At 37.7% G+C, this 27,923-nt stretch overlaps 1 protein-coding gene across 4 annotated transcripts in view; it reads left to right on the top strand.

Moving 5' to 3' along the window:
* DTNB (dystrobrevin beta) overlaps positions 1–27,923 on the top strand; it is a 232,044-nt gene that overhangs the window by 109,893 nt on the left and 94,228 nt on the right. For all 4 annotated transcript variants that reach the window (XM_021697733.1, XM_021697735.2, XM_021697732.2 and 1 more), the window contains exon 9: positions 7,161–7,285. In XM_021697733.1, the coding sequence (XP_021553408.1) occupies positions 7,161–7,285 (125 nt within the window). The remainder of the gene's footprint in view (positions 1–7,160; positions 7,286–27,923) is intronic.

Below are 27,923 nucleotides of genomic sequence, written 5' to 3'. Positions count from 1 at the left end.
CTCTGCATCAAAGGACACAAACAGAACATAGTGAAAAGGCAGATGATGGAATAGGAGAAAATATTTGCATATTCTGTATCTGATTAAGGGTTCATATCCAGAATATAGAAAGAACTGTAACTCAACAACAAAAAACAAGTAACTCAATTGAAAAATAGGTTAAGGACTTGAATGGACATTTCTCCAAAGATAATATAAAAATTGCTAACAAGCATATGAAAAGATAAGTGACATCGCTAATCATTAGGGAAATGCAAATAAAAGTTCAGTGAGCTATTCCTTACACCTATTAGGATGGTTACTATTTAAAAAAGGAAAAAGTGTTGGCGAGTATGTAGAGAAATTGGAACCCATCTTTGGTAGACTGTAAAATGGTGCAGCTACTATGGGAGACAATATGGAGATTTCTTAAAAAATTAAAGATAGAATTACCAACAATTCTACTTTTGGGCATATACCAAAAGAATTGAAAATATTGTCTTGAGATATTTATACACCCATGTTCATAATATTATTTACAGTAGCTGAAACTTGGAAGCAACTCAAGTGTCCATTGATGGATGAATGGATAAACGAAATGTGGTATACATATACAATGGAATATTATTCAACCTTAACAAAGGAAAGAAATTCTGACACATGCTCCAACATGGATGAACCTTGAGGACATTATTCTAAGTAATAGAAGCCAGTCACAAAAAGGCAAATACTGTATGATTCTACTTAATGAGGTTATCTAAAGTAGTAAAATTCATAGAACCAAAAGGTGGATCGGTGGTAGCAGGGGCCCTGAGGAAGGGGAAATGAGGAGTTGTTTAATGAATATAGAGTTTCAGATTGGCAAGATGAAAAAATTTTGGAGGTTGGTTGCACAATGTAAATATATTTTACTGAACTGTATATGTATTTTATGTATGTCTTACTACAATTCTTTTCTTTTTTAAAGATTTTATTTATTAGAATGAGCAGGGGAGGGGCAGAGGGAGAGGGAGAAGCAGACTCCCCTGCTGAGTGGGGAGCCCGACACAGGGCTGATCCCAGGACCCTGAGACCATGGCCTGAGCAGAAGTCAGATGCTTAACTGACTGAGCCACCCAGGCCCCTTACTATAATTCTTAAAAATAAAGTAAAATGAGAGCAGGGTTGCTGGTTACAAAATTTATGTATAAAATAACTAGACGTATAGATCCTTTATGGACAAGGTTTTAACTTTATTGAAAGACATTAAAGAAGGCTTAAATATATGAAAAGAACACATTGATGAAAGGAATGTTCAGTATATACAGATGTCATTTCTTTCAAAAATTGATGAGTTCCATTGAAATCGCACAGGATGTTTTGTGGTAAATGATAAACTCATTTTAAAACTTATGAGGAAATTCAGAGGGTCAGAAATAATGAAGACACTCCTAAAGAAGAATATAAGGTATTACCTGAGAAGATACGAGGAAGCTACAATTAAATCCCTGTTACACTGTGCAGAGATAGAAATGAAATATTGAGTAGAAAACAAATGAACTTATTTGTTAAATGATCCTGTGGCAATTGATTATCTATAAAGAATAAAATTGGATTCTTTCCTCATACCTATAAAAAAAAATCAGTTCTAAGTAGATTCAAATTAAATATAAAAGAAAAACTATAAAACTTTAGAAGACAATATGGGAGACTATCTTTATGACCTCAGGGAGGGAATATTTCTTAAGATATAAAAAAACACAATATAAAGGGGAAGATTAACAAATTGGGACTACTGTTATGATAAAGATTTCTGTTCTTCAAAAACAAGCCTTAAAGTAGGAGTTAATTGTGAGACATAACCTCCATTGGGTTAAAATACAAAAAATATAAAGAACTCTTACAGGGCGCCTGGGTGGCTCAGTCAGTTAAGTGTCTTGCCTTCAGCTCAGGTCATGATCCAGGTCATGATCTGGAGTCCCTGCTCAGTCGGAAGTCTGCTTCTCCCTCTCCCTCTGCCCCACCCGCAGCTCGTGCTCTCTCCTTCTCTCAAATGAATAAATAAAATCTTTAAGGACGGGGCGCCTGGGTGGCTCAGTTGGTTAAGCGACTGCCTTCGGCTCAGGTCATGATCCTGGAGTCCTGGGATCGAGTCCCGCATCGGGCTCCCTGCTCGGTGGGGAGTCTGCTTCTCCCTCTGACCCTCCCCCCTCTCATGTGCTCTCTCTCTCTCTTTCTCTCTCATTCTCTCTCTCAAATAAATAAAATCTTTAAAAAAAAAAAATCTTTAAGAAAAAAAAAAAAGAACTCTTACAAATCAATAAGAGAAAGGCAACCCGGTGAAACATTACACCAAAGACAGGAATAGACAGGAATAGGCATTTCACAGAGGAGGAAGAAACCCAAATGGCTCATAAACATTGGAAAAGATGCTCAGTCTTTTTGGCGATCAGGGAATCGCAAATTAAAACCACATTACCATTTATCACCCACTAGATTGGCAAATGTTAAAATATCTGACAATAGGGCGCCTGGGTGGCTCAGTTGGTTAAGCGACTGCCTTCGGCTCAGGTCATGATCCTGGAGTCCCGGGATCGAGTCCCGCATCGGGCTCCCTGCTCAGCAGGGAGTCTGCTTCTCCCTCTGACCCTCCCCCTCTCATGCTCTCTCTCTCTCTCTCATTCTCTCTCTCTCAAATAAATAAATAAAAATCTTTAAAAAAAAATATCTGACAATAATAAGGGTTAGCCAGAATGTGGAGATTTAGGAAGTCTCTCACACAGCTGATGGAGTGGAAATTAGTGTAACCACTTTGTAAAAACAAGTTGACAGTGCCTAGTAAGATTGAATGTGCATTTCCACTCTGATGTAACTCCTACACATGGCCACCAGGAGACATGGACAAGAAAGTTTATAGCAACATTGTGAATGAGGGAAAAATGGAAACAACCCAAATGTTCATCAGCAGTGGAATGGATATATAAATTATGATGTAATTAAGCAATGAAATACAATCAGTTGGTGAAAAAATGTATGACTGACAGTTACATATATCAATATGGATGATTTGTAACATAATTTTAAGTGAAAGCAAGTTGCAGAAAAATATATGTCTATATAGATTTTAAACATGTATTAAATCATGTATTATTTATACATAATTGCTAAAATATAAAATCAAAGACATGATTAATACAAAATCCAGGATCTAGGTTACCAGGAGAGGAGCAGGTGCAGTGGGGGAGGGGGCTGTTAGCATAAGCTCCCACAGCAAGCTTCAAGCTTCTGAGCAACTGCCATATTTCTGTTTCTCAGGCAGAAGAGTGGGTAGGTGGGTATTTGTTTTATAACTTTTTAAACTGCATATACACATTTTATACTCTCTGACATAGTTTTTAAAAACTGCAACCTGTAGTATTTTTAAGAGATGGTAGGACATGTTTTGAAATTAGGTGATGTGGATTATTAAAAACGCACAAAATTTGAAAATCATCACCTAAGACTGTGTTGGGAGGAGATGTCCTTTTTCAGGTTAAGGTCTCTCCATATGTTTATTAGTTTGAGGGTCCAGGTGACGGGAAAGGTACAGAGACATAAAGTGGTATCTCTGGCAGAGTGACTTAAACGGGGTGTAGAAGGCACCAGTCCCTGCACCTGGGCTGCCTTTCTTATTTCCTCACTTCTGTAAATATTTAGTGACTGACTGCCAAGTCCTGGGCATTGTCCTAGGGGCCCAGGAGCCAGAGAGGTAATATCCCTATCTTGGAGCTTCTAGCTGTTTTCGGATTCATGCTTACAGGTTTTGTTAATCTTAGCCTCCTAAACTAACTAGATAGCAAAATTCACTTCAGGTCCATATCCTAATTTACTCTTTGATATCTTTTTAAGGAAGTCATTTATTTACAGATTTAGACAACCTAGTTGAATGCATTGTCTTTACAGTTTTCAGAGTAATATATCCTTTTTGGTCTGGTCCTAGCCCAGTTAATATTTTAATTCCTATATATATTTATTCTCAGTGTTTTCCCTTTCTGTGCATATCAGAACTCTTGATAGGTTCTAATTCTTTGGAATTGATTTTAATGTATTAATTTTACCTTTCTATCTTTATTTTTGAGACTCAAAGTTGGATCTGATCTTAAACCTTGACTTTTTTTTTTTTTTTTAAGATTTTATTTATTTATTTGACAGAGAGAGAGAGAGCGAGAGCAGTAACACAAGCAGGGGGAATGGGAGAGGGAGAAGCAGGCTTCTTGCCGAGCAGGGAGCCCGATGCGGGACTCGATCCCAGGACCCCGGGATCATGACCTGAGCCGAAGGCAGACGCTTAACGACTGAGCCACCCAGGCGCCCTAAACCTTGACTTTAAAGCAGTATTTTCAAAAGCATTACAAGCATACTGCTAGAGATTATAAGGTGATACAAAAGGAAACATTTTAATAGTCATGTAATTATTTTAATTTAATTTATAATTTTATTATAAAATATGCACATGAATTCATGGCTGTTTGTGCCCAGGATGTGGCTAAAGTCTCTATGATAATCCATCTCACATAGACTGCATGAATTAATGGCCCAGCTGGTTCTCAGACACAGCAAAATGTCATGAAATTAATACATGGGTTACAGATGTAGCATTTAGTTGTAAAGGTGAATCAAGGTATTCTCTGATGTCCTTGTCTCCTACTTGTGTTGTAACTCAAAAAATAAGCTTATGTGGTTTGGTCAGGAAAAAGCAATTTAGAAAATTCATCTAGGCAAATTGTACAAATAACATATTCTGTTATAGGACAGATTCTGGGGCTATAAAGAGGAGTAAGATGTAGATTCTACCTTTCAGGAATGCCAGTTTCAAAGATATAGGCACGTAAATTGAAAAGTGCACCATAACATAAACACAACAGTGGAAACATGTCCACTGTAAATGGGTAGCTGGGAAAGGTGGTCTGTGACTTATGGAGCCAGGAGGAAAGTCTGCCCAGGGCAAGGCTTGCAAGTAGTCTTGAGAGCTGAGCAGGAAACTTACAGAAAAATAGACTGGCAAAGGGCAACCTCAGAAAGGCCCATGCCAAGGTACAGAGACCTATGAGAACATGGCGTTTGGGCTAATTGAAGCTCGTCATTGATGCTAGTGTGAGGAGAGGTGGGAGCCAGATATGAAGGCTTTTGTATGGACCGTGATGGTGTGCATTTAGATCTTATTCTATAAGCGATTATCAGCCTTTGAAAGGTGTCAGGCAGAAAAGTGTGACATGGGGTCTGGGGGCAGTATAGAAAACAGAGGGGAGGATCAAGTCACATTTCAGCACATCGTCCTGCAAAAGGAGGATATGGAGAGCACTTAGAGGGAATGTTTAGAGTTTCTGCTTTGTTTAGCTTTATATGATTTTTAGGAAATTAGATTACATTTAGATTTTGCCCAGAATTTAATGTGTTGAAGGTGTTAGTGGTAGGTGATTTGGAGCCAATATATGAAGTTTCTGGAGAAATTGATATTATTCAGGGTGCCTGGGTGGCTCAGTTGGTTAAGCGACTGCCTTTGGCTCAGGTCATGATCCTGGAGTCCCTGGATCGAGTCCCGCATTGGGCTCCCTGCTCAGCGGGGAGCCTGCTTTTCCCTTTCACCCCCCACCCCATGTTCTCTCTCTTTTTCTCATTCTCTCTCTCAAATAAATAAATAAAATCTTAAAAAAAAAAGAAATAGATATTATTCAGTCTGTATTATAAACAAGGTATTAACTTTCCCTACATAGTCTTTTTTTTTTTTTTTTTAAGATTAATTTTAGGGAGAGCGAGCCAGAGAGAGCAGGGGGAGGAGAGGGAGAAGGAGAGTGTCTTACGCAGGCTCCTTGCTGAGCACAGAGCCCGATGTGGGGCCTGATCCCATGACCCTGAGATCATGACCTGAGCCAAAATCAAGAGTCGGATACTTAACTGACTGAGCCACCCAGGCGCCCTTGTCTTTCCCTACATAGTCTTTTTTTTTTTAAGATTTTATTTATTTATTTATTTGACAGAAAGAGAGAGACAGCGAGAGAGGGAACACAAGCAGGGGGAGTGGGAGAGGGAGAAGCAGGCTTCCTGCAGAGCAGGGATCCCGATGCAGGGCTTGCTCCTAGGACCCTGGGATCATGACCTGAGCCAAAGACAGACACTTAACGGCTGAGCCACCCAGGTGCCCCTCCCTTAAAGGCAAAGAGAGTTTTGCTTATTTTGTGTTAAATACATGCAAGCATATAAAAGTTAAGTGGAGATGTGGTATTGATAAGGCACACAGCTACAAACAAATTCTATTTTTCAGTGGTACATACGGTAATACACTGCAGAGTGAGTAGAATGAAATATTTACACCTTTTTGCAGTTAATATCCTTCTAAGGAAATCTCAACAACTGTGTTATTTAAAGGAAATTGGGTGGGCAATAATATCAGTATATGAAGAGCCTCCTTTATGTATGGGTTTCCGATGTGAATGTTCTGAATAACTTAATTGTGGCATGTTGTTTACTTTTGTGCATATTTACTATTAAATCTTAGACTCACTGGTCTTTGGATTTGGTGTATATTGTTCTACCTTACAGAGAAATGTATTAGTATGCCAACTTATTCTTGTACCTTCAGCATATCTGAATTTATAGTCACGGGTCTGATGCTGCCTGTGAATATGAGGGCACTCTTCTGTGTCTGAATACATAGCCAGACCCTTAGCATCAAATGTTCTGCCTCACGTTTGTTTTGGGAATAATCTCTTAATAGGCATGTTTTGGGATGTGACTTAGCAGCTAATTTGCTAACATTCAAAAGCCACGAGCTCTCAGCATTATCTTAGCCTTTTAGTATTTTAGTCCAGCAAAAATTTCTGACTCTGATTGGGAAATTAACTATAACATCTTACCAAAAATGATCCAGAAGCATCAAAAGAGAGAGTTCATGCAGAGGGCACAGAGAGAAGTTCAAAAGGAAAGTTAACATTAACTTAAGAGTGCATAGTAGAAATGAGGGAGTAAGCATAGAAATGAAGGACCACAAGTGACCTTGGAATAACTGTAGGTTCCTTTCTATAAGGCAAATAATGTTGATTATAATGCATCTTAGCTTTTATTTTGAAAGATATTTTCTGCAGTTCTTGTCACCAAGTTTTTTTGAAATTCTTTTTTGTTCTTTTAAGATTGAATTTATTTCCTTATTTTCTACTTTGACACAGAAATCCCCTGCAAAGAAGCTGAGCCATGCAATTAGTAAATCTCTGGGGTGCGTACCCACCAGAGAACCCCCGCATCCTGTTTTTCCTGAGCAACCAGAGAAACCACTTGACCTTGCAAATATAGTGTAAGTATACACCGGAATTTGGATGTGGATTATACTGAAATGGAGACCTTGCTGAGTTCTTTTGGATCAAAGCCAACTTCACCTAACATGAACATTTAACTTCTGGTTTTTACTTTACTTTTGGGGAACTTAGGACTTCAAGATTTCATTTCTTTAAGTCACCATAAGTATTTATATGGAAGCCTAGCTCCTGAGCCCTGAAGTAATATAATGTAATATATTATAATAATAATGTAATAAAAGTAATATAAAGCCTCAGTAATATAATGATCTCAAACAGAAACATTAATTAATATATTGAAGAGTAATTATGAACTGGTTTTAGCAAGGTTGCCTTTTTTTGTTTGTTCTTCCGTAAATCAGTGGTAGAGATCATTTTTTCTCTGCAGCAATAATGCCTATAGTTATTTTTTTTATGTTAGTTCAGGCAACATAGAAATGAAAATCAACTTCATTTGCTTCTTTGTATTGAGAGAAAATTAGGAAAGATAAGGTTGTATTCTATAAATAAAACTAGTGTTTTATTTTTACTTTCTTTGAATATTCATGCTAAATGAGAGAAAGCCAGACAGGAACAAAAAAGAGAAGTAGACAAAGAGGAAGAGTAAGGAGGAGGAGAAACAACGAAGCGTTAAGATTCAGCCTCTAAACTGGATTCTTAACTCTGAATTAAATGGTGTTGTTACGTGTCCTCCTGGATAAAGTAGTAGGGTTTTTTGTTTTGTTTTGGGGAGAGGGGCAAGGGCAGAGGGAGAGAGAGAAAGAGAATCTTAAGCAGGCTTCATGTCCAGCAAGGAGCCTAACACAGGACTCAGTCTCACAACCCTGAGATCATGACCTGAGCTGAAATCAAGAGTCAGATGCTTAACCAACTGAGCCACGCAGGCACCCCAAAGTCAGTAGGTTTTTGATCATTAGTCTTTATTGGGTGTTGACAAGTTTTTCTGTTGGAGCAGACATCTATTTTCTTTTACCTCCGTATAAAACACTTAGGGTTCTTGATCTTTTATTTTCTTTCTCATTCAATAATTTGAAAGACTTTTATTAAAATAATGCATACATATAAATTAGAAATTTAATAATACAGAAAAATATAATAAAATACAGCACATCCTCCCACACTTCCTTGCCTTGTGCTTTGTCTAGGTTTTCGATCTGTGAGATGTCTTTGCATTTGAGTAGTAACTTGTTTCAGAGCCATTTATTGGATGATCCGTCATTCCCCCACTGACCTACAGTGCCACGGTCGTCATAAATGAAGTGTCCAGATGTGCGTGGTCTGGTTCTGGGCTCTTCTGTTCCTGTGGTCAAATTGTCTATCCTTATGCCAACATCATACTATTTTAGTTACTATAAGGGATTAAGTAATGTTTTTAGTAGGAGTGTCTTGTCTATTCTTTGCCTTTTGCTCTTTCATATAAATTTTAGAATCAGCTTATTGAGTCCCTCATAAAATTTTGTTTGGATTTTGATCAGAGATTCGTTGGATCTAAAGATCACATTGGGGAGAATTGACATCTTTACAGTATTAAGTCTTCCATGTCATTAATGAGCTATGTCTTTCTATTTATTTAAATATCACTTTGTGCCTTTCAGTAAAGCTTTATAATTTTCCCTAGAAAGATATTATATATGTTAGATTAATTCTTCCATACTTTTAAAGATTCTTCTGTACAATTTGTTGTTGCTCTTGCAAATGGTGCCTTTTTTTCCCTACAGTTTTTTTGAGATATAATTTACATGCGATAAAATGCACCCACTTCAAATGTACAATTTAGTGAGTTTTGGCAAATGTATACTGTCATGCAAATGGTATTTTCATTGAGTTATGTTTTTCAACAGTGTATTGCTGGTATGTGGAAATGCAAATTGTTTCTGTATTTTAATCCACTATCTAGTCATCTTGCCTGATGCATTCATTAATTCTAGTAATTTGTACTGAGATGTTTTTGGATTTCCTATAAATAATTGTATCACTTGCAAATAATGATGGTTTTGTTTTTTCCCTCCCAGTCCTGTACTTTTAGATATTAATCATACCTTTTTTTTTTTTTTTGGTCTTCATACGCTGGCTGAACCTCCAGTGCAATATTGAATAGAAATAGTTTGGTAGGCATTCTTCTGTTATTGCTAATCCCAGAGAGACAGCTTTCAGCGTTCATTTAGTGTGTTATTTGATGTAGGTTTTATAGAAACTGTTGATCAGGTAAAAGAGCTTCCTTTGTATGCCTTGTTTGCTAAGAGTGCTTTTTTTGGGTCATGAATGGATGTGGAATTTTATCGGACTTTTCTCCCTTGACATGATCATGGGAGTCTCTTTATTCTATTAATGTAGTGAATTATATGAATTTTTTTTAAACAGCCATACATTCCTGGAATAAACATAAGTTGACTCTCTTTTTAATACACTGCTAGTTTTCATTTGCTAATGTTTTGCCTAGATTTTGCCTATGTTTAAAAGTTAAATTGTCCTGTAATTTCCCTTGTTTTTTTTTTTTATTTTGTTTTTAGGACAAAGTCTGCCCAGTTTGCTATCTTCAAAAAGTTGAGGAGAATTCTCTCTTTTTATATTTTTTGGAAAGAACTTATTTAAAATTGGAATTATTTGCTCCTTCAATTTTTGGTGAAATTCACTGATGACGTTATCTCTGCCAAAAGCCTTCTTTGTGGGAAAATTTTGAACTGTGAATTCTATTTTTAAAAACAATTATAAGACTTCATTTTTATTTCTTTATGAGTCACTTTAGAACATTTTATATTTGTCAGAATTTGTCAGTTTCATTTGAATTTTCAAAGTTATTGGCACAAAGTTCGTAATGTTTGTCTATGGTATGTGTGCTAATGTCCCTTTTAAATTCCCACTCTCGTGTATTTATCATTTTTCTCTCTCTTTGGTTTTTCCTTGAACACATCTTGCCATAGGTTTGTCCAGTCTATTTATTGGACTTTAAGAGGACCAACTTTTGGTTTTGATGATTCTCCTACTGTATGCATTGTATTTTTGAATATTATTTGTTTCCAACCTTATCTTTATTATTTCTTTTGTTACAGTTTCTTTGGGTTTATCTTGCTACTCTCTTTCTAACTTCTTTAAAGATATGATTAGCTTACTCATTTCAGGTCTTTTCCCCCTAATTAATGCTATGAATTTCTCTAAGTTCTCTCTGAGTAGTGTCCAAGTTTTCTTATGTAATTTTTTTGTTTTTCTAAATATTTTCAAAGTTGTGATATGAATTCTTCTTTAAGAATACTATACTTTCTTTTTTCTTCTTGTTTTTTTAGTTTTCTTTTCTTTTTTTTTTTTAAGCAATCTCTACATCAGCATGGAGTTTGAACTCACAACCCTAAGATCAAGAGTTGCATACTCTTATCAGCTAAGCCAGCCAGGCACCAAGCAGCATACTTTCTTAATATCCAAACATATGAGGATTGTTTAGTTGCCTTTTTGTTATTAATTTTTAGTTTAATTTCATTTTGGTCTAATAAGTGGTCTGTACTATTCAATTCTTTCAAATTTGTTTTGACATGCTTATTATATGTAGTATATGATCCAGTTTTTATTATGTTCCTAGTAAGCATGAAAATAATGTTTATTCTATGCTTGTTTGGTTTAGAGTTCATAGTGAATGAATGTATGTCAGCTAGGTCAAGTTTGTTAATCCTGTTGCTCTTATCTTCAAAACTATACATATTTCACTAGGAAATTGAAAATTTGTTCTTATCTAGTGAGTCTCTTTATTCCTAATAATTCTGTTTGTTCTCAAGTCTATTTTATTTGCTAAACATCTTTTAGTGTCTTTTGCTTGTATGTGCCTAGTGGGACTTTCCCCATCCTTATACTTTTAACTTTTCTGTATCCTTAAGTGTTCAGTATGCTTCTTGTAAATTGTAAGCTGGGTTTTAAAAATCTAGTCTGACAACTTGTCTTAACCGGTGAGTTTTGTCCATTTAAATGTATTATTATAATGTTGTTATTATAATTAGTCATAAGTAAAATTGGCTTTCATTATTACAGTTATAAAAGTATTACTACTGTAATAATTGGACTTTTTTCTACTATCTTATTTTGTGCTATTTATAATATTTTAAAAATTCCCCTTTATTTGCATACCCCACTCTGGTCACCCTTTCCTCAGGGGTAATCATTCTGATATGCTCATTGTATATCTTTTTACCAGTATATATTCTTGAAAACTAGGTTGTGTTTTGTACATTCTTTTAAAAAATTTATGTCAGGTGGCACTATGCAGATTTTACCTGTCCGTTCTCCCTACGTAGCTGCCTTCAGATCTCTGCCTCCACATAAAATGCTGCAGTAAACATCTCAGATGTTTCCCCGGTGGACTGGGTAAGAATTTCTTTAAACTGAGGGTATAGTTGTTGGTCAAAAGTTATGTATATCCCAACCAGAGGAAGTGTGTTGGGGAATCCGGTATTTTAGTACAGACCTGCAGTTAATCTCTCCCGTCTGAATTCAGGCCTCATTCAGCCGCATCTCCCTGCTGTGGCTGAATTCAGAGACTTTCTGGTCAGTTTCACTAGCGAGTAACCTCTGGTTTTTCACCAGGCCTAGAAAAGAGGAGCCTTTGGCTGTGTGGTTTTGGGTAGTGGACTGAAAGAGATAGGAGGTGTTCTGCTTTTTTAGGTGGACTTTCAACCAATCCTCTTATTTTTAATGCAGCCCCTCTCCCCTCTTTCCGAGGCACCAGGCAGCTCTAATTACTGAGCATTCCTGATCTTGTGGCTTCATTTCCCTTGTTGCAGGAGGACTTGGACCTCAGGTTTCTTCTTCTCTCTATATTGAACCCTCCCCATCTCCAGTTTCTGTTAGAAGTTTGGTATGAATTCAGTCTAGGACTGAGAGCTAAGAATTGGAACCTTGAATTTTTCTTATTGATTCTTATCGTTTTATTATATTTGCCTCGGGCCTTTTTTTTTTTTTTAATAAGACATTGTAGATAAAGTTGTGGTTTCCTGTGTCTTTCCTAATCCCATTACCCTTTCTCTCCCCATAGAGTAGCCCCTAACATTTATTTGGTATTTATTACTCTATACACGTTCTTTTTTTTTTAGATTATTTATTTATTTATTTGAGAGAGAGAGAGACAGCGAGAGGGGGAACACAAGCAGGGGGAGTGGGAGAGGGAGAAGCACTCCCTGCCAAGCAGGGAGCCCGATGCGGGGCTCTATCCTAGGACCCTGGGACCATGACCTGAGCAGAAGGCAGATGCCCAACAACTGAGCCACCCAGGCACCCCTCTATACATGTTCTTATACTTTTACCAGATGTTCATGCATCCATAAAATAACATATTTTAAAACTTTATATAAATGGTTATGCTCTACATATACTTTTGTAAGTTTATTACTTTATTAAATAGTATGTTTTTGAGATTTATCCAGAATCTCAAATGGCATTCCACTGAATGACTATACAATAAATAATCCATTCTCCTATCGATAGACATTGAGGTTGTTTTTAGTTTTTCACTACAACCTACAATGCAGCTTATGAGCGTTCTTTTTTTTTTTTTTTAAAGATTTTATTTATTTATTCATGAGAGATAGAGAGAGAGGCAGAGGCAGAGGGAGAAGCAGGCTCCCTGCGGAGCAGGGAGCCCGATGCGGGACTCAATCCCAGGACCTTGGGATCATGACCTGAGCCGAAGGCAGACGCTCAACCGACTGAGCCACCCAGGCGTCCCTATGAGCATTCTTATACAGAGCATTTCTCTAAGGTATGAGTGTAGCTGCTGGGTCCTAAGATATGAATATCACATAATCAAGATAGATTAGGTGATAATGCAGTAGAAAATTAACGCCCAAATCTCATGGTTCAACATACGGATGTTTATTTGTCACTCATGCAAAGTCCCTTGTGGATGGGAAGGACTCCAGAGCAGCTGAACTATAGACAGTGGCTCAGTGGTTTAGGCTGCTTCAATTTTTGGCTCACCATCTTAATGTGAGGCCTCGTTGATCCCTGCAGCAGGGGAAGAGACCATGTGGGGAGCTCATACCCATCTTCCTGTATTCAAAAGTGACACATGTCATTTCCCTTACAATTCTACCTAACTTCAAGTGTATATAGTTTTCCATATACCTAGGAAGGAGAGGAGAACTAGATACTGGTCAGCTCTAGTAACATATACTGCAAGTGTCTTCGTCTTCACTAGGTGTTACCAGACTAGGTATTACCTAGAATTCAGATTTTATATTTCAAATATTTATTAATCTAAATTATTCCCAAGGCAAGAATATAGTCAAGAGGCCACTCAGAAAACGGAATATAGCTTCCTTTTCAGATTCTGATGAAATTTTGAGCAATTAATCCTATTTGGGTTGACTACACAACTTTTTTTTTTTTTTAAAGATATTATTTATTTATTTGACAGAGACACAGCGAGAGAGGGAACACAAGCAGGGGGAGTGGGAGAAGGAGAAGCAGGCTTCCCGCTGAGCAGGGAGCCTGATGCGGGGCTCGATCCCAGGACCCCAGGATCACGACCCGAGCCAAAGGCAGACGCTTAACCGACTGAGCCACCCAGGCGCCCCGAGAAGAGTTTTCATAGCTGTCATCAGACTCTCAGAGGGATATGCACCTGTAAAAAAAAGTTTAGTTTTTTTTTCTTTAGTATATGTGCTGCCAAAGCGAGCACAAAAGTTTAGTTTTTGAAATGGGTCTGGAGAGAAAAGGGCATTTTATTTTTTATTTATTTATTTTTTAAATGGAGAGGCAGGCTCTCTCTTTTTTTTTTAAGATTTTATTTATTTATTTGACAGAGAGATAGTGAGAGCAGGAACACAAGCAGGGGGAGTGGGAGAGGGAGAAGCAGGCTTCCCGCCGAGCAGGGAGCCCAATACGGGGCTCGATCCCAGGACCCTGGGACCATGACCTGAGCAGAAGGCAGACGCTTAACGACTGAGCCACCCAGGCACCCCGACTAGACAACTTTTAAGGTCCCTTTCAACTTTGAGTTTCTCTGTTTTGTAGATTTTTCTTCTATATTCACAGGTCACTGGGTCCCAGATTTGGCTGATGTCAGGGTCACTCAGCTTTAGAAAGTATAGATTACTAAGTCACTTTCATTCTGGGTTAGGTCAGCTAATCATTATTCTGGGGGTGGCCTGGAAATCTATCTTTTGAAAAAGTTTCCTAGTGAATCTGATCAAATCATGGAACCGCTTCATTAGAATATAAATGGTTTTAGCTGTATGAACAACAAGCTAATAATTCAGTATTAAGCATCCAAAATACATATAGAATATAACTAGAATATAAATATATGACTAGCAGTTCTTAACTCTTGCTGAGATTCTTTTTTTTTTTTAAGATTTTTTTGGTTTATTTGACAGAGAGAGAGAGCACAAGCCGGGGGAGCAACAGGCAGAGGGAAAGGCAGGCTCCCCACTGAGCAGAGAGCCCAATGCGGAACTCGATCCCAGGACCTCGGGATCATGACCCAAGCTGAAGGCAGCCGATTAACCAACTGAGCCACCCAGGTGCCCCTGAGATTCTTAATTATCCATTCATTCAGCAGATATTTATTGAGACCCTTCCAGGTACTATGCAAGGTGCAAATGGTATTCACACAGTGCTTGGCTTCTATGCAGATAGGTTTGAGTGAGTGAGGTAGCCAGTTTTATAAAGGGCAGCGTCTGCTGGCTTCCATAGGAAAGAGTTATAGGGGGAGCTCTAAAGATGAGAAATTTGTGAGGAGTGGGCTGCTGTGCATTTCTAATCTTGATCAAGAAAAGAAGGTCTCTGTTTTGTAGAGATGAAGATGGGTCCTGCTTAAAGTCAGCAAAATATTTCATTTGAATAGCATCATGATTATTTTAATCAGTTTTAATTGTATTAATATTAATTATATTTATTTAAAAGGGTTCTTTTTTAGACAAAGAATAGACAGTCGTCTTGCACTTAGTGAGTCTTTACACATTGTAGGTATTACTTTCAGACACCTAAGTTGTTTATATATGTTTTACTAAATATCAGTAATCCTGGTTCAGATGAACCCCATTTACTGAGGGGGTTAGGATTGGGGATAAAATCCAAGGGACTGGATGACCAACATAGTTAACCTTCCCCTAGGCCACTAATTAAAATTTTTTCAAGTTGTTGCATGCTTATTTGCTCACAACTTTTAAAAGATGGGACATGCTAGAAAGTCTAACCTTTTCAAGCTGAATCTTTCTCAGAGTAGGGAATTAGTAGGGTTTCTTAGTAAAGTTTTTTATTTAAAGATCAAATTTGTTAATTTTTTCTTTTTTTTCTGGCTTCCATTTCATGTTTAACATTAATGTTCTCATCTCAAAATTATAAGAATACATCTGTCTATAAAAAATTTCTTATTTCTGGATTTTTTTCTTGTTTTGTTGTTGTCAGATATGAGATAGGAATTTAAGGGTTTTTCTTTCTCAAAATGGTTAGCCATTTGTCCCAACTCCATTATTTTCCTCCTGATTTGTTGCGGTTTTAATTTTGCTTTCCTTTTAGCAATTGATACTCACCTTGATAGTCTGAGAAATAATATAAATCACATATGTGTCTGTAGCTGTAAAATAATTCTATATAAGATGTCTTTTTTTAAAAAAAGATTTTATTCATTTGACAGAGAGAGAGAGAGAGCGCAAAGCAGGGGGAGCGGCAGGCAGAGGGAGAGGGAGAAGCAGGCTCCCCGCCGAGCAGGGAGCCCGACGCGGGGCTCGATCCCAGGACCCCGGGATCATGACCTGAGCCGAAGGCAGACGCTTAACCGACTGAGCCACCCAGGTGCCCCTTGAAGGGTTTTAGATGGGAGAGAGAGATGTTGAATTTTGCATTTTAACAAATCACTGCCTGCTGTGTAGAAATAGGGAGTGGGGACAAGAATGAAAAGAGGCCAGCTAATTTTTTTTTTCAGAGGCCAAGTGAGAGATGGTGGTGGTTTGGACTGTCATGGTGGTAATGAGAAGAGTTTTTGAACACAGAAAGAATTTTAGGTTTTACCATTATTGCACTCCTAGAAATAAAATTAAAACCCAGTGGAAATGTGGGACAGGAATTGAAATTAAGTGTGAGATAAAGTATATTTTAATGTTAATTGCTTACGTTTCATGTTGATATAGAGATTTTTCCAGATCGTCATAAATTCAAGATTCAAGTGTTGTTATTTATTAGGCCCCCACAGTGTTCCAAGCCCTTTGCTCACCTCTTCTGTATACATCATTTCATTTAACTCTTATGGCAACTTTTGCAGTGTAAATATCATTCACCTAAAATGGGTCAGGAAACGGCATTGGTGAGTTTCAGTGACCTGCCCAAGATCACACAGCTCACAATGGTGGAGTTGGGACTGGACTCCACACCCAGCCTCTTTCCATTGCACCTCACTTTCCTAACAGGCAGACCCAGTAAGAAATTGTTACCATGGAAACATACAGTAATTGAACCATTGTTTGAGCCCTGTGGTTCGTTTTAGAATCAAGAGAGGACATTGAATATAGCTGTATGTTGGTTGATTGAAATATAGAAGGGAGACAGTGTGGTATGATAGAAGAGAAACTAGACTAAAAATAGAGACATCTGTTTGCTTTACTGTGAAGTGATTAAAACTTAATTATCTCAGGATATTGTTTAAGGTTAATGTATTTGAAAATATTTTTTTAAAAAAAGATTTTATTTATTTGAGAGAGAGAGCATGCACATAGGGAGGGGCAGAAGGAGAGGGAGAGAATCTCAAGCAGACTCCACGCTGAGTGGGGAGCCCGACACAGGGCTCAATCTCATGACCCCGAGATCACGACCTGAGCTGAAACCAAGAGTCGGATGCTTAACCAGACTGAGTCCCCCCAGGCGCCCCTGAAAGTACTTAAGAGGTTAGGATGCTATCATACTGTATTCTAAACTTTTAAAGTCTTTTCCTCAGAATTAAGTAAATCCTATCACAAAAATGTAACCTCCACAAAGGCTGGGACTCAGTCTTACTCTTCACTGAGTTCCCAGTGCCCAGAATAGTACCTGGTGCTTGGTGGGCGTTCAGAAAGCTTTGAATGAATGAATGACACTAAACCTGCTTTATACAAACAGACATCTACCTCATCGCCTCCTCTGACTTTTTATGTTTGTTCCTTTCAGAAAATAGTTCAGGTCACGTACCTACATTAAGTCTCCACTAGATGTCAGGCATATTTCCTTGATTGGTTCATTGTGTTTTGTTTTGTTTTGTTTTGTTTTTCTTTTCTGGTGAGTTGAGAATATTAAGTAAACAGGTTTTTCAAATAAACCTCACACAAAACCAATTCACTTATATTCAACACTAGCAACTTTTCTTACTTATGAGTCTCTGAGAGAAATTAGTTATTTCTTTTGGTCAAAATATCTTTATAAAACTTTCTGGCTGTAGATGTCTGATAGACTTTCTGCTAGCCTAATTCAAGCAATTTGCTGTTGCTTCAGATCTAATTATCTAACCACACAGTCCTTATACCTAATTTCTTTAATTAGTGGTTAATCACCATTACATTTCAGTTTATGGTTACTTATTTCTGAGAGAGGGCAAAACTTCCTGTTGTTGGCTTAGTGTATTTATTCCTCTGAATTTCGTCAGGGGAGAGAATGACCAGTGTCCCGCTGGACACACCTATGATTGATACGTTCTCCTAAACAGGGCTTGGCAAACTACAGCCTGTAGGTAAAGTCTCGCCTGTTGCCTGTCTTTTATGGCCCATGATGACATTTTTAAATGGTCGAAGAGAAAAAAATATTTCATGAAATAGAAAGAGTAATAATATTTTGTGAAAATTATATGGAATTCAAATTTCAGTGTCCATAAATATTTGTTTGGACAAGCCACACTTAACTCCTTTATGTATTATCTTTGCTTTCAGGCTACAGTGGCAAAGTTGAATCTTTGTAACTAAGATTGAATGACCCTAAAAACCTAAAATATTTTACAGCATAGGAAATCTAGTCAGTGGTAATGTAATAGCAATGTCTAGTGACAGATGGGAGCTAACCTTGTGGTGAGCACAGCATAATGTACAGACTTGTCAGATCACTATGGTTTTTTTTTTTTTTTTTTTTTAAGATTTTATTTATTTATTTGACAGAGAGAGACACAGCGAGAGAGGGAACACAAGTAGGGGGAGTGGGAGAGGGAGAAGCAGGCTTCCCGCGGAGCAGGGAGCCCGATGCGGGGCTCGATCCCAGGACCCTGGGATCGTGACCTGAGCCGAAGGCAGACGCTTAACCGACTGAGCCACCCAGGCGCCCGTCAGATCACTATGTTGTATACCTGAAGCTAACGTGTATCAACTATACTTCAGTTTTAAAAAAACAAATGTAGAATATTTACTATCTAGCTCTTTAGAGAAAAAGTTTTGCCGACCCCGATTCTTAAGGAAGGTTGATTGATAAAAACTGCAAATTTAGGGAACTTTGTGCTTCTTGATATTTTGTTTTTCTGAATGTTCATCATCATCTTTGATGGTTCAAGGTGGTTTTTTCAACCCAAGGGTGAAGGTTAATTGGTAACTTCTTCTGTTGAAGCACTTGGATAAAGTTTGTTACCTAGAAACCAGACTGCCTTATTGTTTCTTGCTGCTTATGCATATATAAATATATAGCCTATTTGAACAGCTGAGCCAACCAGTTTTTTCCACACTTTGTGTCAAAACAGAATTAACCTATATAATAAAAAATTCATTATTTAAATTATAGTTATAATTAAATACTTTAATATGGCTCTTATTTATTCTCTTTTAACTGCTCTTCTATTGAATGCTTAGACTGTCTATGCATTATTTTGATTTGATCAAAACATCTCTGTCCTTATTTATTTGAGAGAGCAAGAGAGTGAGCACGAGTGGGGTGAGGGTCGGAGGAAGAAGCAGATTCCCCACTGAGCAGGGAGCCCAATGTGGGGCTCGATCCTGGGACTCCGGGATCATGACTTGAGCCGGAGGCAGCCGCTTAACCATATCTGTCCTTTTTTTTTTTACTTTTCAGCTTTTATTACAAAAAGAAGAGCATGATCCCAGCCCAGTTTTCCAACAAAAGTCACCAACTCAAAGTCTGACTTGGTCAGGGCCTCTCTGGATGGGGAGTGGGCTGGTAGACGTGCAGGGCCCCACTCAGACCACCCACACTTCACCCTCCCCTGCCCCGGGCTGGACCTGACATATGTAGAAGCAGCTCTTGCAGCTGCTCACTGGGCCTTGTTGAAGCGGGTCACCATTGTCTTGTGCAGTGTCTCCTTGTAGGACTTGGTTGAAGTGACCCCATAGGAGCTGCCTCAGGCACCCAAGCCAGAACCCCGCACCCGTGTCTGGGCCTCAGTGGGCGTCACAATGCCCTGCTTCTTGCGGCCCAGGCCACTACCCTCCATATCTGTCCTTTTTTTAATTTCAAGTTCATAGATTTTTTTTAACTTTAGACAACCATGCTTGAAACATCTCGTGCTTACAGTATTTGTGAACCTTTTTTGGTAAAATATGAAAACTCTGCTTGTTTTATTCTTATTCGTAATGATTTTAAGTAAATCGGTAGAAATTTGTGAGATGGGGAATAATGTAAGACCATTTGTAAAAACCCTATGAAATTTGTAAGACTCTGTGAAAAAAACAACTACTTGTTGAACAACTACTCTATGAAAAAATAACTACTTGTTTATGTTGTTTAGATATTAAAGCACATTTTTATGATGCTTCTTTTAAAATGATGGATGAGTCTGGATTTGGAGACAGCTTTTGTGACAAGGATGCTTCTGGCTAATTGTCCTGTGCCAAACTGAATGCCTCATTGTTAGCAACTTTTTTTATAAGCCAAATTTGGGTGTTTTCAAAAAGAGTTATTAACTGACTTGAACTGTATTCCCGAGCAAATTGTGGGTGTTACAGAATTTATAATATTGATATGTTGGTCTGGATGAAATCACTGTCTTCCACAACTGTTTACTGAATATGTATTGTGACTGGGGCTCTGTGCTTGGTGCTGAGGATAGAGTCTTATTTGAGAAGACTGACAAGATGATACTTTTCTCTTTGATCACTAGATGAATCTGATATTCTCGTCACTTGAAAGGAGTATCAGATTCGTTTTGGGTATCTTGGTCTTTTGAGATTGAACCTATTTGGAAGGTTATAATTTTGAGCTATTTCCAACAGGTAAGTATTATACTTTGACTCTTAGATCATAGCTCATCTGATACTAATTCTGTCGTGCACTTTGCTGTAGTGATTTTGAAAAACCTAGGCAATGGTGATGTAATCTGCTCACCAGTGGGCCAACAGACACCTTTTATTTCAGGTCTGTCTAATTTAATCTTTGGAGAAAAGAAAAGCTGCTTTTTGTTCTCCTATTCATATAACCTGGAATGTGAAGGTTCTTATGGCTCTTAAGGGTCACGACTCATCTGATACTAATTCTGTCTTAACATTTTGCTGGGATGATTTTGAAAACCTAGCACCTGAGGAATACAAGAGATTCTCTTAGATCTTTGAGCTTCTCTTCATCCTGGTTTGGGTGTCATCTCTTTGGCTCCATTTCAGGCTGAAGGTCCCAGATAATTATTCTCTTCCAGGGTTAAGGCGCTTGCTGGCCCTGGAAGTATATCTCTCCAAAAAAGAAAGATGGAGGACAGAGAGCGCTGATACTAAGGGTCATGTGTTGTGTAAGGTAGTCCTAGAAATAGGATAAGGTTTTTGCCCAAACTTCAGTGTGTGTGGTGGAGGGGGGGGTGCATGCATTCATGAACCACACATGTGAGTATATATGTACCTGTGTATGTGTGTGTGAGAGAGTGATGGTCAGGTGAACAGCACATGTGGTGATTGATTATGATGCAGTAAGGAGAAACAGTATTATTTAATACAATAAAACTCAGGGTTTAATCCTAGGAGGGTAATTATTTACAAGTGACTGTGACTTTGGTCTGCTGAGTTTCACCTCCCCCCTTGAGATTTTTCTCTGTTTACCACTGTCATCAAGCACTGTGTTTCTAAACTCTAAATTTAACATGATCTAAATACCATCCCTTGGTTTTTTTCTCATTTCATTGTGGTAAAAATACATAACATAAAATTTATCATCTTAACCATTTTTCAAGTGTATAGTTCAGTAGTATTAAGTATATTTATATTGTTGTGAAACAGATCTCCAGAACCTTTTCAGCTTACAAATCTGAGACAACCTATCTATTAAACATCAACTTTCCTTTTACTACAAGCCTGTGGTAACCACCATTCTACTTTCATTTTCTATGAATTTGAGTACTTTAGATACCTCATCTAAGTGGAATCATGTATTTTCTTTTTCTTTTTGTGACTGTCTTATTTCATGTAGCATAATGCCCTTAAGGTTCATCCATGTTGTAGCCTGTTTCAGGACTTACTTCGTTGTATGTATATGCCACGTTTTGTTTGTGCATTCCTTCATCAGTCGATGTTTGCGTTGCTTTCACCTTTTGGGCCAATCTGAATAATCTGCTATGAAGATGGATGTACAGACAACTCTTTGAGACCCCGCTTTCAATTCATTGAGATCTATGCACAGAGATGGGATCGCTGGATGTTAATGGTAGTTCCACTTTTAGTATCTGAGGAACTTCTGTAGTGTTTTCCATCCCAGCTATACCAGTTTACATTCCTACTAATGATGTCCAAAGGCTCCAATTTCTCTACATTCCCACTAACACTTGTTATTTTCTCTTTTTTCTTATTACTGTTTTATTTAAAATAGTCACCCTAATGAGTGTGAGATAATATCTCATTGTGGTTTTGCTTTGTCTTTTCGTTTTTAAGTAGTTTTATTGAGATATTTACCTACCATAAAATTCACCCACTGTGACAGTTAAATAACTCTTAGTAAATTTATATAATTTTGCATCCATCACCATCATCCAGTTTTAAAACATTTCTACCATCCAAAAGAGTTTCCTGCTACCTATTTTTGGTCAATTCCAGCTCCTACTGGTAGCCCCAAGGCAACCACTGATACACTTCCTATTTCTATGACTTTGCCTTTTCTAGCAATTTCATATAAATAGAATAATATAATATGTAGTCTTTTGTTCTCTTTCGTTTGGCGTAATGTTTTCGAGGCTTATCCATATGGTATCAAGTATCAATAGTTCATTCCTTCTAAATGCTGAAAATATCCCATTTACATGAATATACCACATTTTTTTTATCCCTCAGCAGTTGATGGACATTTGGTTCATTTCCAGTTTTTGCCTATTATGAATAATGCTGCTATGAACATTTGTGTCTCTGTGTGGACATTTTTTTTTTTTAAACGAGTTTGTTGTTTTAAAGATTTTATTTAGGGCGCCTGGGTGGCTCAGTTGGTTAAGTGACTGCCTTCGGCTCAGGTCATGATCCTGGAGTCCCTGGATCGAGTCCCGCATCGGGCTCCCTGCTCGGCGGAGAGTCTGCTTCTCCCTCTGACCCTCCCCCCTCTCATGTGCTTGCTCTCTCTCATTCTCTCTCTCTCAAATAAATAAATAAAATCTTAAAAAAAAAAGATTTTATTTATTTGAGAGAGAGAAAGAGCATGAGCAGGGGGAGGGGCAGAAGGAGAGAGAGAATCTTAAGCAGACTCCATCCTTAGGGCAGAGCCTGATGTGGGGCTCAATCTCAGGACCCCGAAATCGAGACCTGAGCCAAAACCAAGAGTCAAACGCTGAACCAACTGAGCCACCAGGCTTCCCATGAGGATGTTTTTATTTCTCTAGGATGGATACTTAGGAGTAGAATTGCTGGGGCATGCAGAAAGTCTATGTTTAACTTTTTAAGAAACCGCCAAACTGTTTTTGAAAGTGACTATACCCTGTTACATTCCTGCCAACAACACGTGAGAGTCCAATTTCTTCACATTCCCACCAGCACTTCATTTATTGTCATTTTTTGGATTTTTGACATCCTAGTTTGTGAGTAGTGGTATCTAATTGTGGTTTTAGTTTGCATTTCCCCAGTGACTGATGATGTTGAGCACCTTTTCATGTATTTATAAACTGTTCATGTATCTTCTTTGATACAATTTTCTGTTTAAGATCTTCTGCCTGTTTAAGTAGTCTTTTTGTTTTTTAATAGTTTTATATTTACAGAAATGCTGTAAAGATTGGGCAGGGAGTTCCCATATTCCCTGCACTCAGTTTCCCCTGTTGTTAACATTTTACAAATGAACCAGTATTGATATTAGTCTTAACTGAACTCCATAGTTTATTGAGGTTTCATTAATTTTTTCCTGATGTCTTTTTTCAGTTGCAGTTCCCATCCAAGATACCCCATTACATTTATTCCTCATGCCTCCTTGGGCTCCTCTGGACCCTGACAGTTTTTTTGGCCCACTTTATAATTGAGTTATCTTACTGAGTTTTAAGAGTTCTTCATATATTTTGGTCATAAGTTCTTTATCAAATACATGATTTGAAAATAATTTTTACAGTCTGTGTCTTTTCATTTTCTTAATGATCTTTTGAAGAAAGTTTTTAATTTTGAGGAAGCCCAATTTGGCAGGTTTTTTTTCTTTTAAGGATTATGCTTTTGATGTCATATATAAGAAATCTTTAACAATGGATCGTGGATCACCACATCAAAAACCAATGATGTATTGTATGGTGACTAACATAACATAATAAAATTAAAAAAATAAAAATAAAAATAAAAAAAAGAAGAAATTTTTGCCTGGGGCGCCTGGGTGGCGCAGTCGGTGAAGCGTCTGCCTTTGGCTCAGGTCATGATTCCAGGGTCCTGGGATTGAGCCCTGTATCTGGCTCCCTGCTTCTCCCTCTCCCTCTCTCCCTACTCGTGCGCTTTCTCTTGTCAAATAAAGTAAAATCTTTGAAAAAAAAAAATCTTTGCCTGACCCAGGGTCACAAAAATTTTCTCCTATGTGTTCCTCAAAAATTTTAGTTTTAACCCTTGCATTTTAGTCTATTATCCATTTTTGTGTTACTTTTGAACTAATTATGATTGCTTTAAAAATCCTTGAAAAGTAATCATTCTTAATAGTGAGAAATCTGCTCTTCTTTGAGCTTTATTTCTTCCCAAGCCAAACCTAGGTTATACCTATAATGGAATTTCATGCAGACATTGAGCCTCAGAATTATATTTCATTGAGTGGAATTTCTTTTTTTTTTTTTTAAGTTTAATTTTTTTTAGTAATTTCTATACTCAATGTGGGGCTTGAAATCATGACCCCGAGATCAAGAGTCATATGCTTTTCCGACTGAGCCAGCCAGGGTCTCCTTGAGTGGAATTTCTTAATAGATAGAATGTGTATACTGTGATCTGGTTGCAATTTAGAATAATCTGAATATTTCTTGGCATCTTTATAGGTCTTTATATTGCCCACTTTTGATTAGTACCTGAGTTTAGCACCTACTAAATTAGCCCTTTTCATTTTTCTTAAACCTCAAATCTATCTACATATTTCTGACAAATTAATCTTCTTGAATCATTGCCTTTATCATATTACTTCCCTGTTTAAAAGTCTGCAAAACTCCATTGCCTGTGGAATTGAGGAGGCACTCCTCATGTTGGAATTCAAGACCCTGTGTAATCAGGACCCACCCCACTCTTTGAATCTTATCTTCTTCTGCTAAATTTATGTAGTATAAAGCCTGTGCTTCCCCCAAACCTACCTCCTTCCCACCCTTTAAAACTTTGTATCTCTTCCTGCCCCTCTGAGCTGACTCATGAACTTCCCAAGCCAACTACTCCCTTTCCTGAATGCCCTTTTTTGCCTCTTTCAGGTTTTTCCTCTTTTGTATATCCATGAGCCAAGCTTAATTCTATTGTATCCACAAAATCTTTGAACCCTGAAGCAGCTAACTCATATGGATCTCTTCTTTTCTTCCCTAAATTCCTTTAGCTCTTGGTTTATCAGTCATCCGGACACCCAAAGTGCTGTTCTCTTCTTTAAGGATTTTTTGAGTACGTATTAGACCTGGATTTCTTTAAGATTGTAAGCACCTCCTTTGCACCTTCAACTTCTTAAGGGATGTCCTTTGTGTATGTCATTTGTGCCTGGTACATTCCAGGTGTTTGTGGGACTAAACTTCACTGACTTGTTACGCTTCTAGAGTATGGAGCACAGTTGTAAATTCTCAGTGAATTAGGTTAAATTTGGTAAGTTACTTATAGCCCCTCTCTTCAGGGTCGCATCTTGGGAGCTTGCTTATTGATTGTATATGACTTTGCTGATCTTACTGAAGCTTTGGAAGGCAATCAAGGAAAGGCTACTCAGATTATAAAAATCTGTATTTTTTTGTGAGCTTTTGGAGAGAAGATCTTGTTTTAATATTCAAAATAATCCTAGAGGTCAAGATAAGGACAAAATAAGGCATCTTCTCCTTTGGTAAAGTAACCTTTCTCTTTTGTCTTACTTTTTCCCGTTTGGATAATGTTAATGGATCATCTTGAGGTTAAAGCTGGGTACCTTGCCTCCCAAGTGTGAATTTAAGGAAATATTCTATTAAATTGTATTGAATGATTTTCCTCCTTGGTTTTTCACTTTTTTAATGGAATTCTTTTTGGAACTTAAGTGACTTCTTTTTTCTCTTTAGTCATTTCTTTCCAGCTGTCACCACTTCATGTTTAATTCTGTGTAAGTCCAGCTGTTATTTTTCACTTGTTTCCTGTGTCCAGTTTATTACAAGAAAAACATTCTTGTTATGAGCTGCTCCATAGAGTTTCTTGAGATGAATATTTAACATCTTCATTTTAAGAAATTAATTAAACTGCCATTGATATTATCTGTGTGAATTTAGACCTTTGGAGAGCTTAAAAGTCGAGAAGTGGTATAATATAGTGGGATAAAAATCTTGCTGCCAGATTGGACATGGAGTATGAGAGAAAGAGAGAAGTCAATTTGGCCTAAATAACTGGAAAAATAGAGTTGGAGATACCTACAGGTGAGACACGTTTGGGTAGAATTAGATCTCCAGTTTGGACATGTTCAATTTATTTTGACAGCCAAATAGAGATGTCAGATGGCACCCCAGCTAGCTGATTTTTAAAAATTCTTTTTTTCTAATATGCTGAGTTAAGGCAATTATTTATTTATTTTTATTTTTTTTTAAGTTTATTTATTTATAATCTCTACATCCAATGTGGGGCTCAAACTCATCACCCAGAAATCAAGAGTCGCAAGCTCTTCCGACTAAGCCAGCCAGGCGCCCCTAAGGCAATTTTTAAAATTTCCAAACACATGAGACTTTTTGGGAGTATTCCTTGATGCTTTCTGATATTATTGAGTTTTGGTCATAGGTGGTATTCTGTATGATGTTGATTCTTTGGTAGAGTTGAGATATCTTTTAGGGTTAAGTATCTGAACAATTTTTCTAAACATCCTGTGTTTGTTTTAAAAGATCTCAGATTACTGAGTGTAGTGTTCCCAGTATTTCCATTAGATCAAGTTTGTTAATTATGTGTTTAAAAAAGATTAAATTTAATTTTAAAAATAAAAATGCATTAAGTGACTATAGATGGAAATGCCAGCTGGCTGAATATTATGGGAGAAGCTTGTGGTAAATTTTCCATTAAGATCATTAGGTACAGAGGAATTGTTTCTTAGCAATTTGGACAGAAATGACCATGATGTACTCTGGAGAACTGTGTGATGACTCAGAGAACCTTAAATGATGACAAAGACACTGATGTCAAAGATGCATTCAAAGAGTTTGAATAGGGGCACCTGGGTGGCTCAGTCGGTTAAGCGTCCAACTCTTAATCTCAGCTCAGGTCTTGACCTCAGGGTCATGAGTTTGAGCCCCATGTTGGGCTCCATGCTGGACATGGAACCTACTTAAAAACAAAAACCAAAAAAACCTTAAAGAGTTTGGATGAAATTGATTCATGAAAGTGAAATAAAGTTATATTTCTAAATTAGTGTGATCTTAAATGTTAAGTAGCAATGGAAGGAAGGAGAGAAATAGGATTAAGTCGAAGTACAAGTAGCAACAAACTTTTGATATATTTTTTCTTTTTAAAAAATAGGGGAAATGGGGTGCCTGGGGGGCTCAGTGGGTTAAGCATCTGCCTTCGGCTCCGGTCATGGTCCCAGGGTCCTGGGATCTGGTCCCACATTAGGCTCCCTGCTGAGCAGGGAGCCTGCTTCTCCCTCTCCCTCTGCTGCTGCGTGCTCTCCCTCTCTTTCTCTCTCTCTCCCTCTGTCAAATAAATAAAATCTTAAAAAAAAAAATAGGGGAGGTGACCCCAAATATAAGATGATCTTTCCTAAGAAAGAATCTCCAAAAACTAATTTGAACATGTAAACCTTAAATGAATCAAGTCAAATGCCTTGTTGGTGTGGATACAGTGGAATAAGTTACAAATGAAACAATACTGGTGGATCTAAAAATTTAACATCTTCAAAATGAAAAATGCCCTAAACTCCTTCTAACACACACTCCTGCCTACGGGAGCATTCTTCAACTTCTTGTGATTGTGTCCATTTGTCATTTTCCCCAACCTTTGTTGTGGGGGCAGAGGAGAAATTGGGACAGTGAAGACCTTGAGAGAAGAATCTGTAAGAGTATGGTTGTCAGCCGTACTTCTCCTCTAGGCATTTCGACAGACAAACGGGCACCAGGGGTGGTGCTCTTAGCAGTCAGAGAGATCAGATAGATAGTAATTCAAAAGCCTTCATGAT

This window comes from Neomonachus schauinslandi, chromosome 10 (assembly GCF_002201575.2).
Source record: "Neomonachus schauinslandi chromosome 10, ASM220157v2, whole genome shotgun sequence".
NCBI classification, from domain to species: domain Eukaryota; kingdom Metazoa; phylum Chordata; class Mammalia; order Carnivora; family Phocidae; genus Neomonachus; species Neomonachus schauinslandi.
The sequence above is the reverse complement of the archived record's forward strand: the minus strand, read 5'-3'. Positions and strand labels throughout refer to the sequence as shown.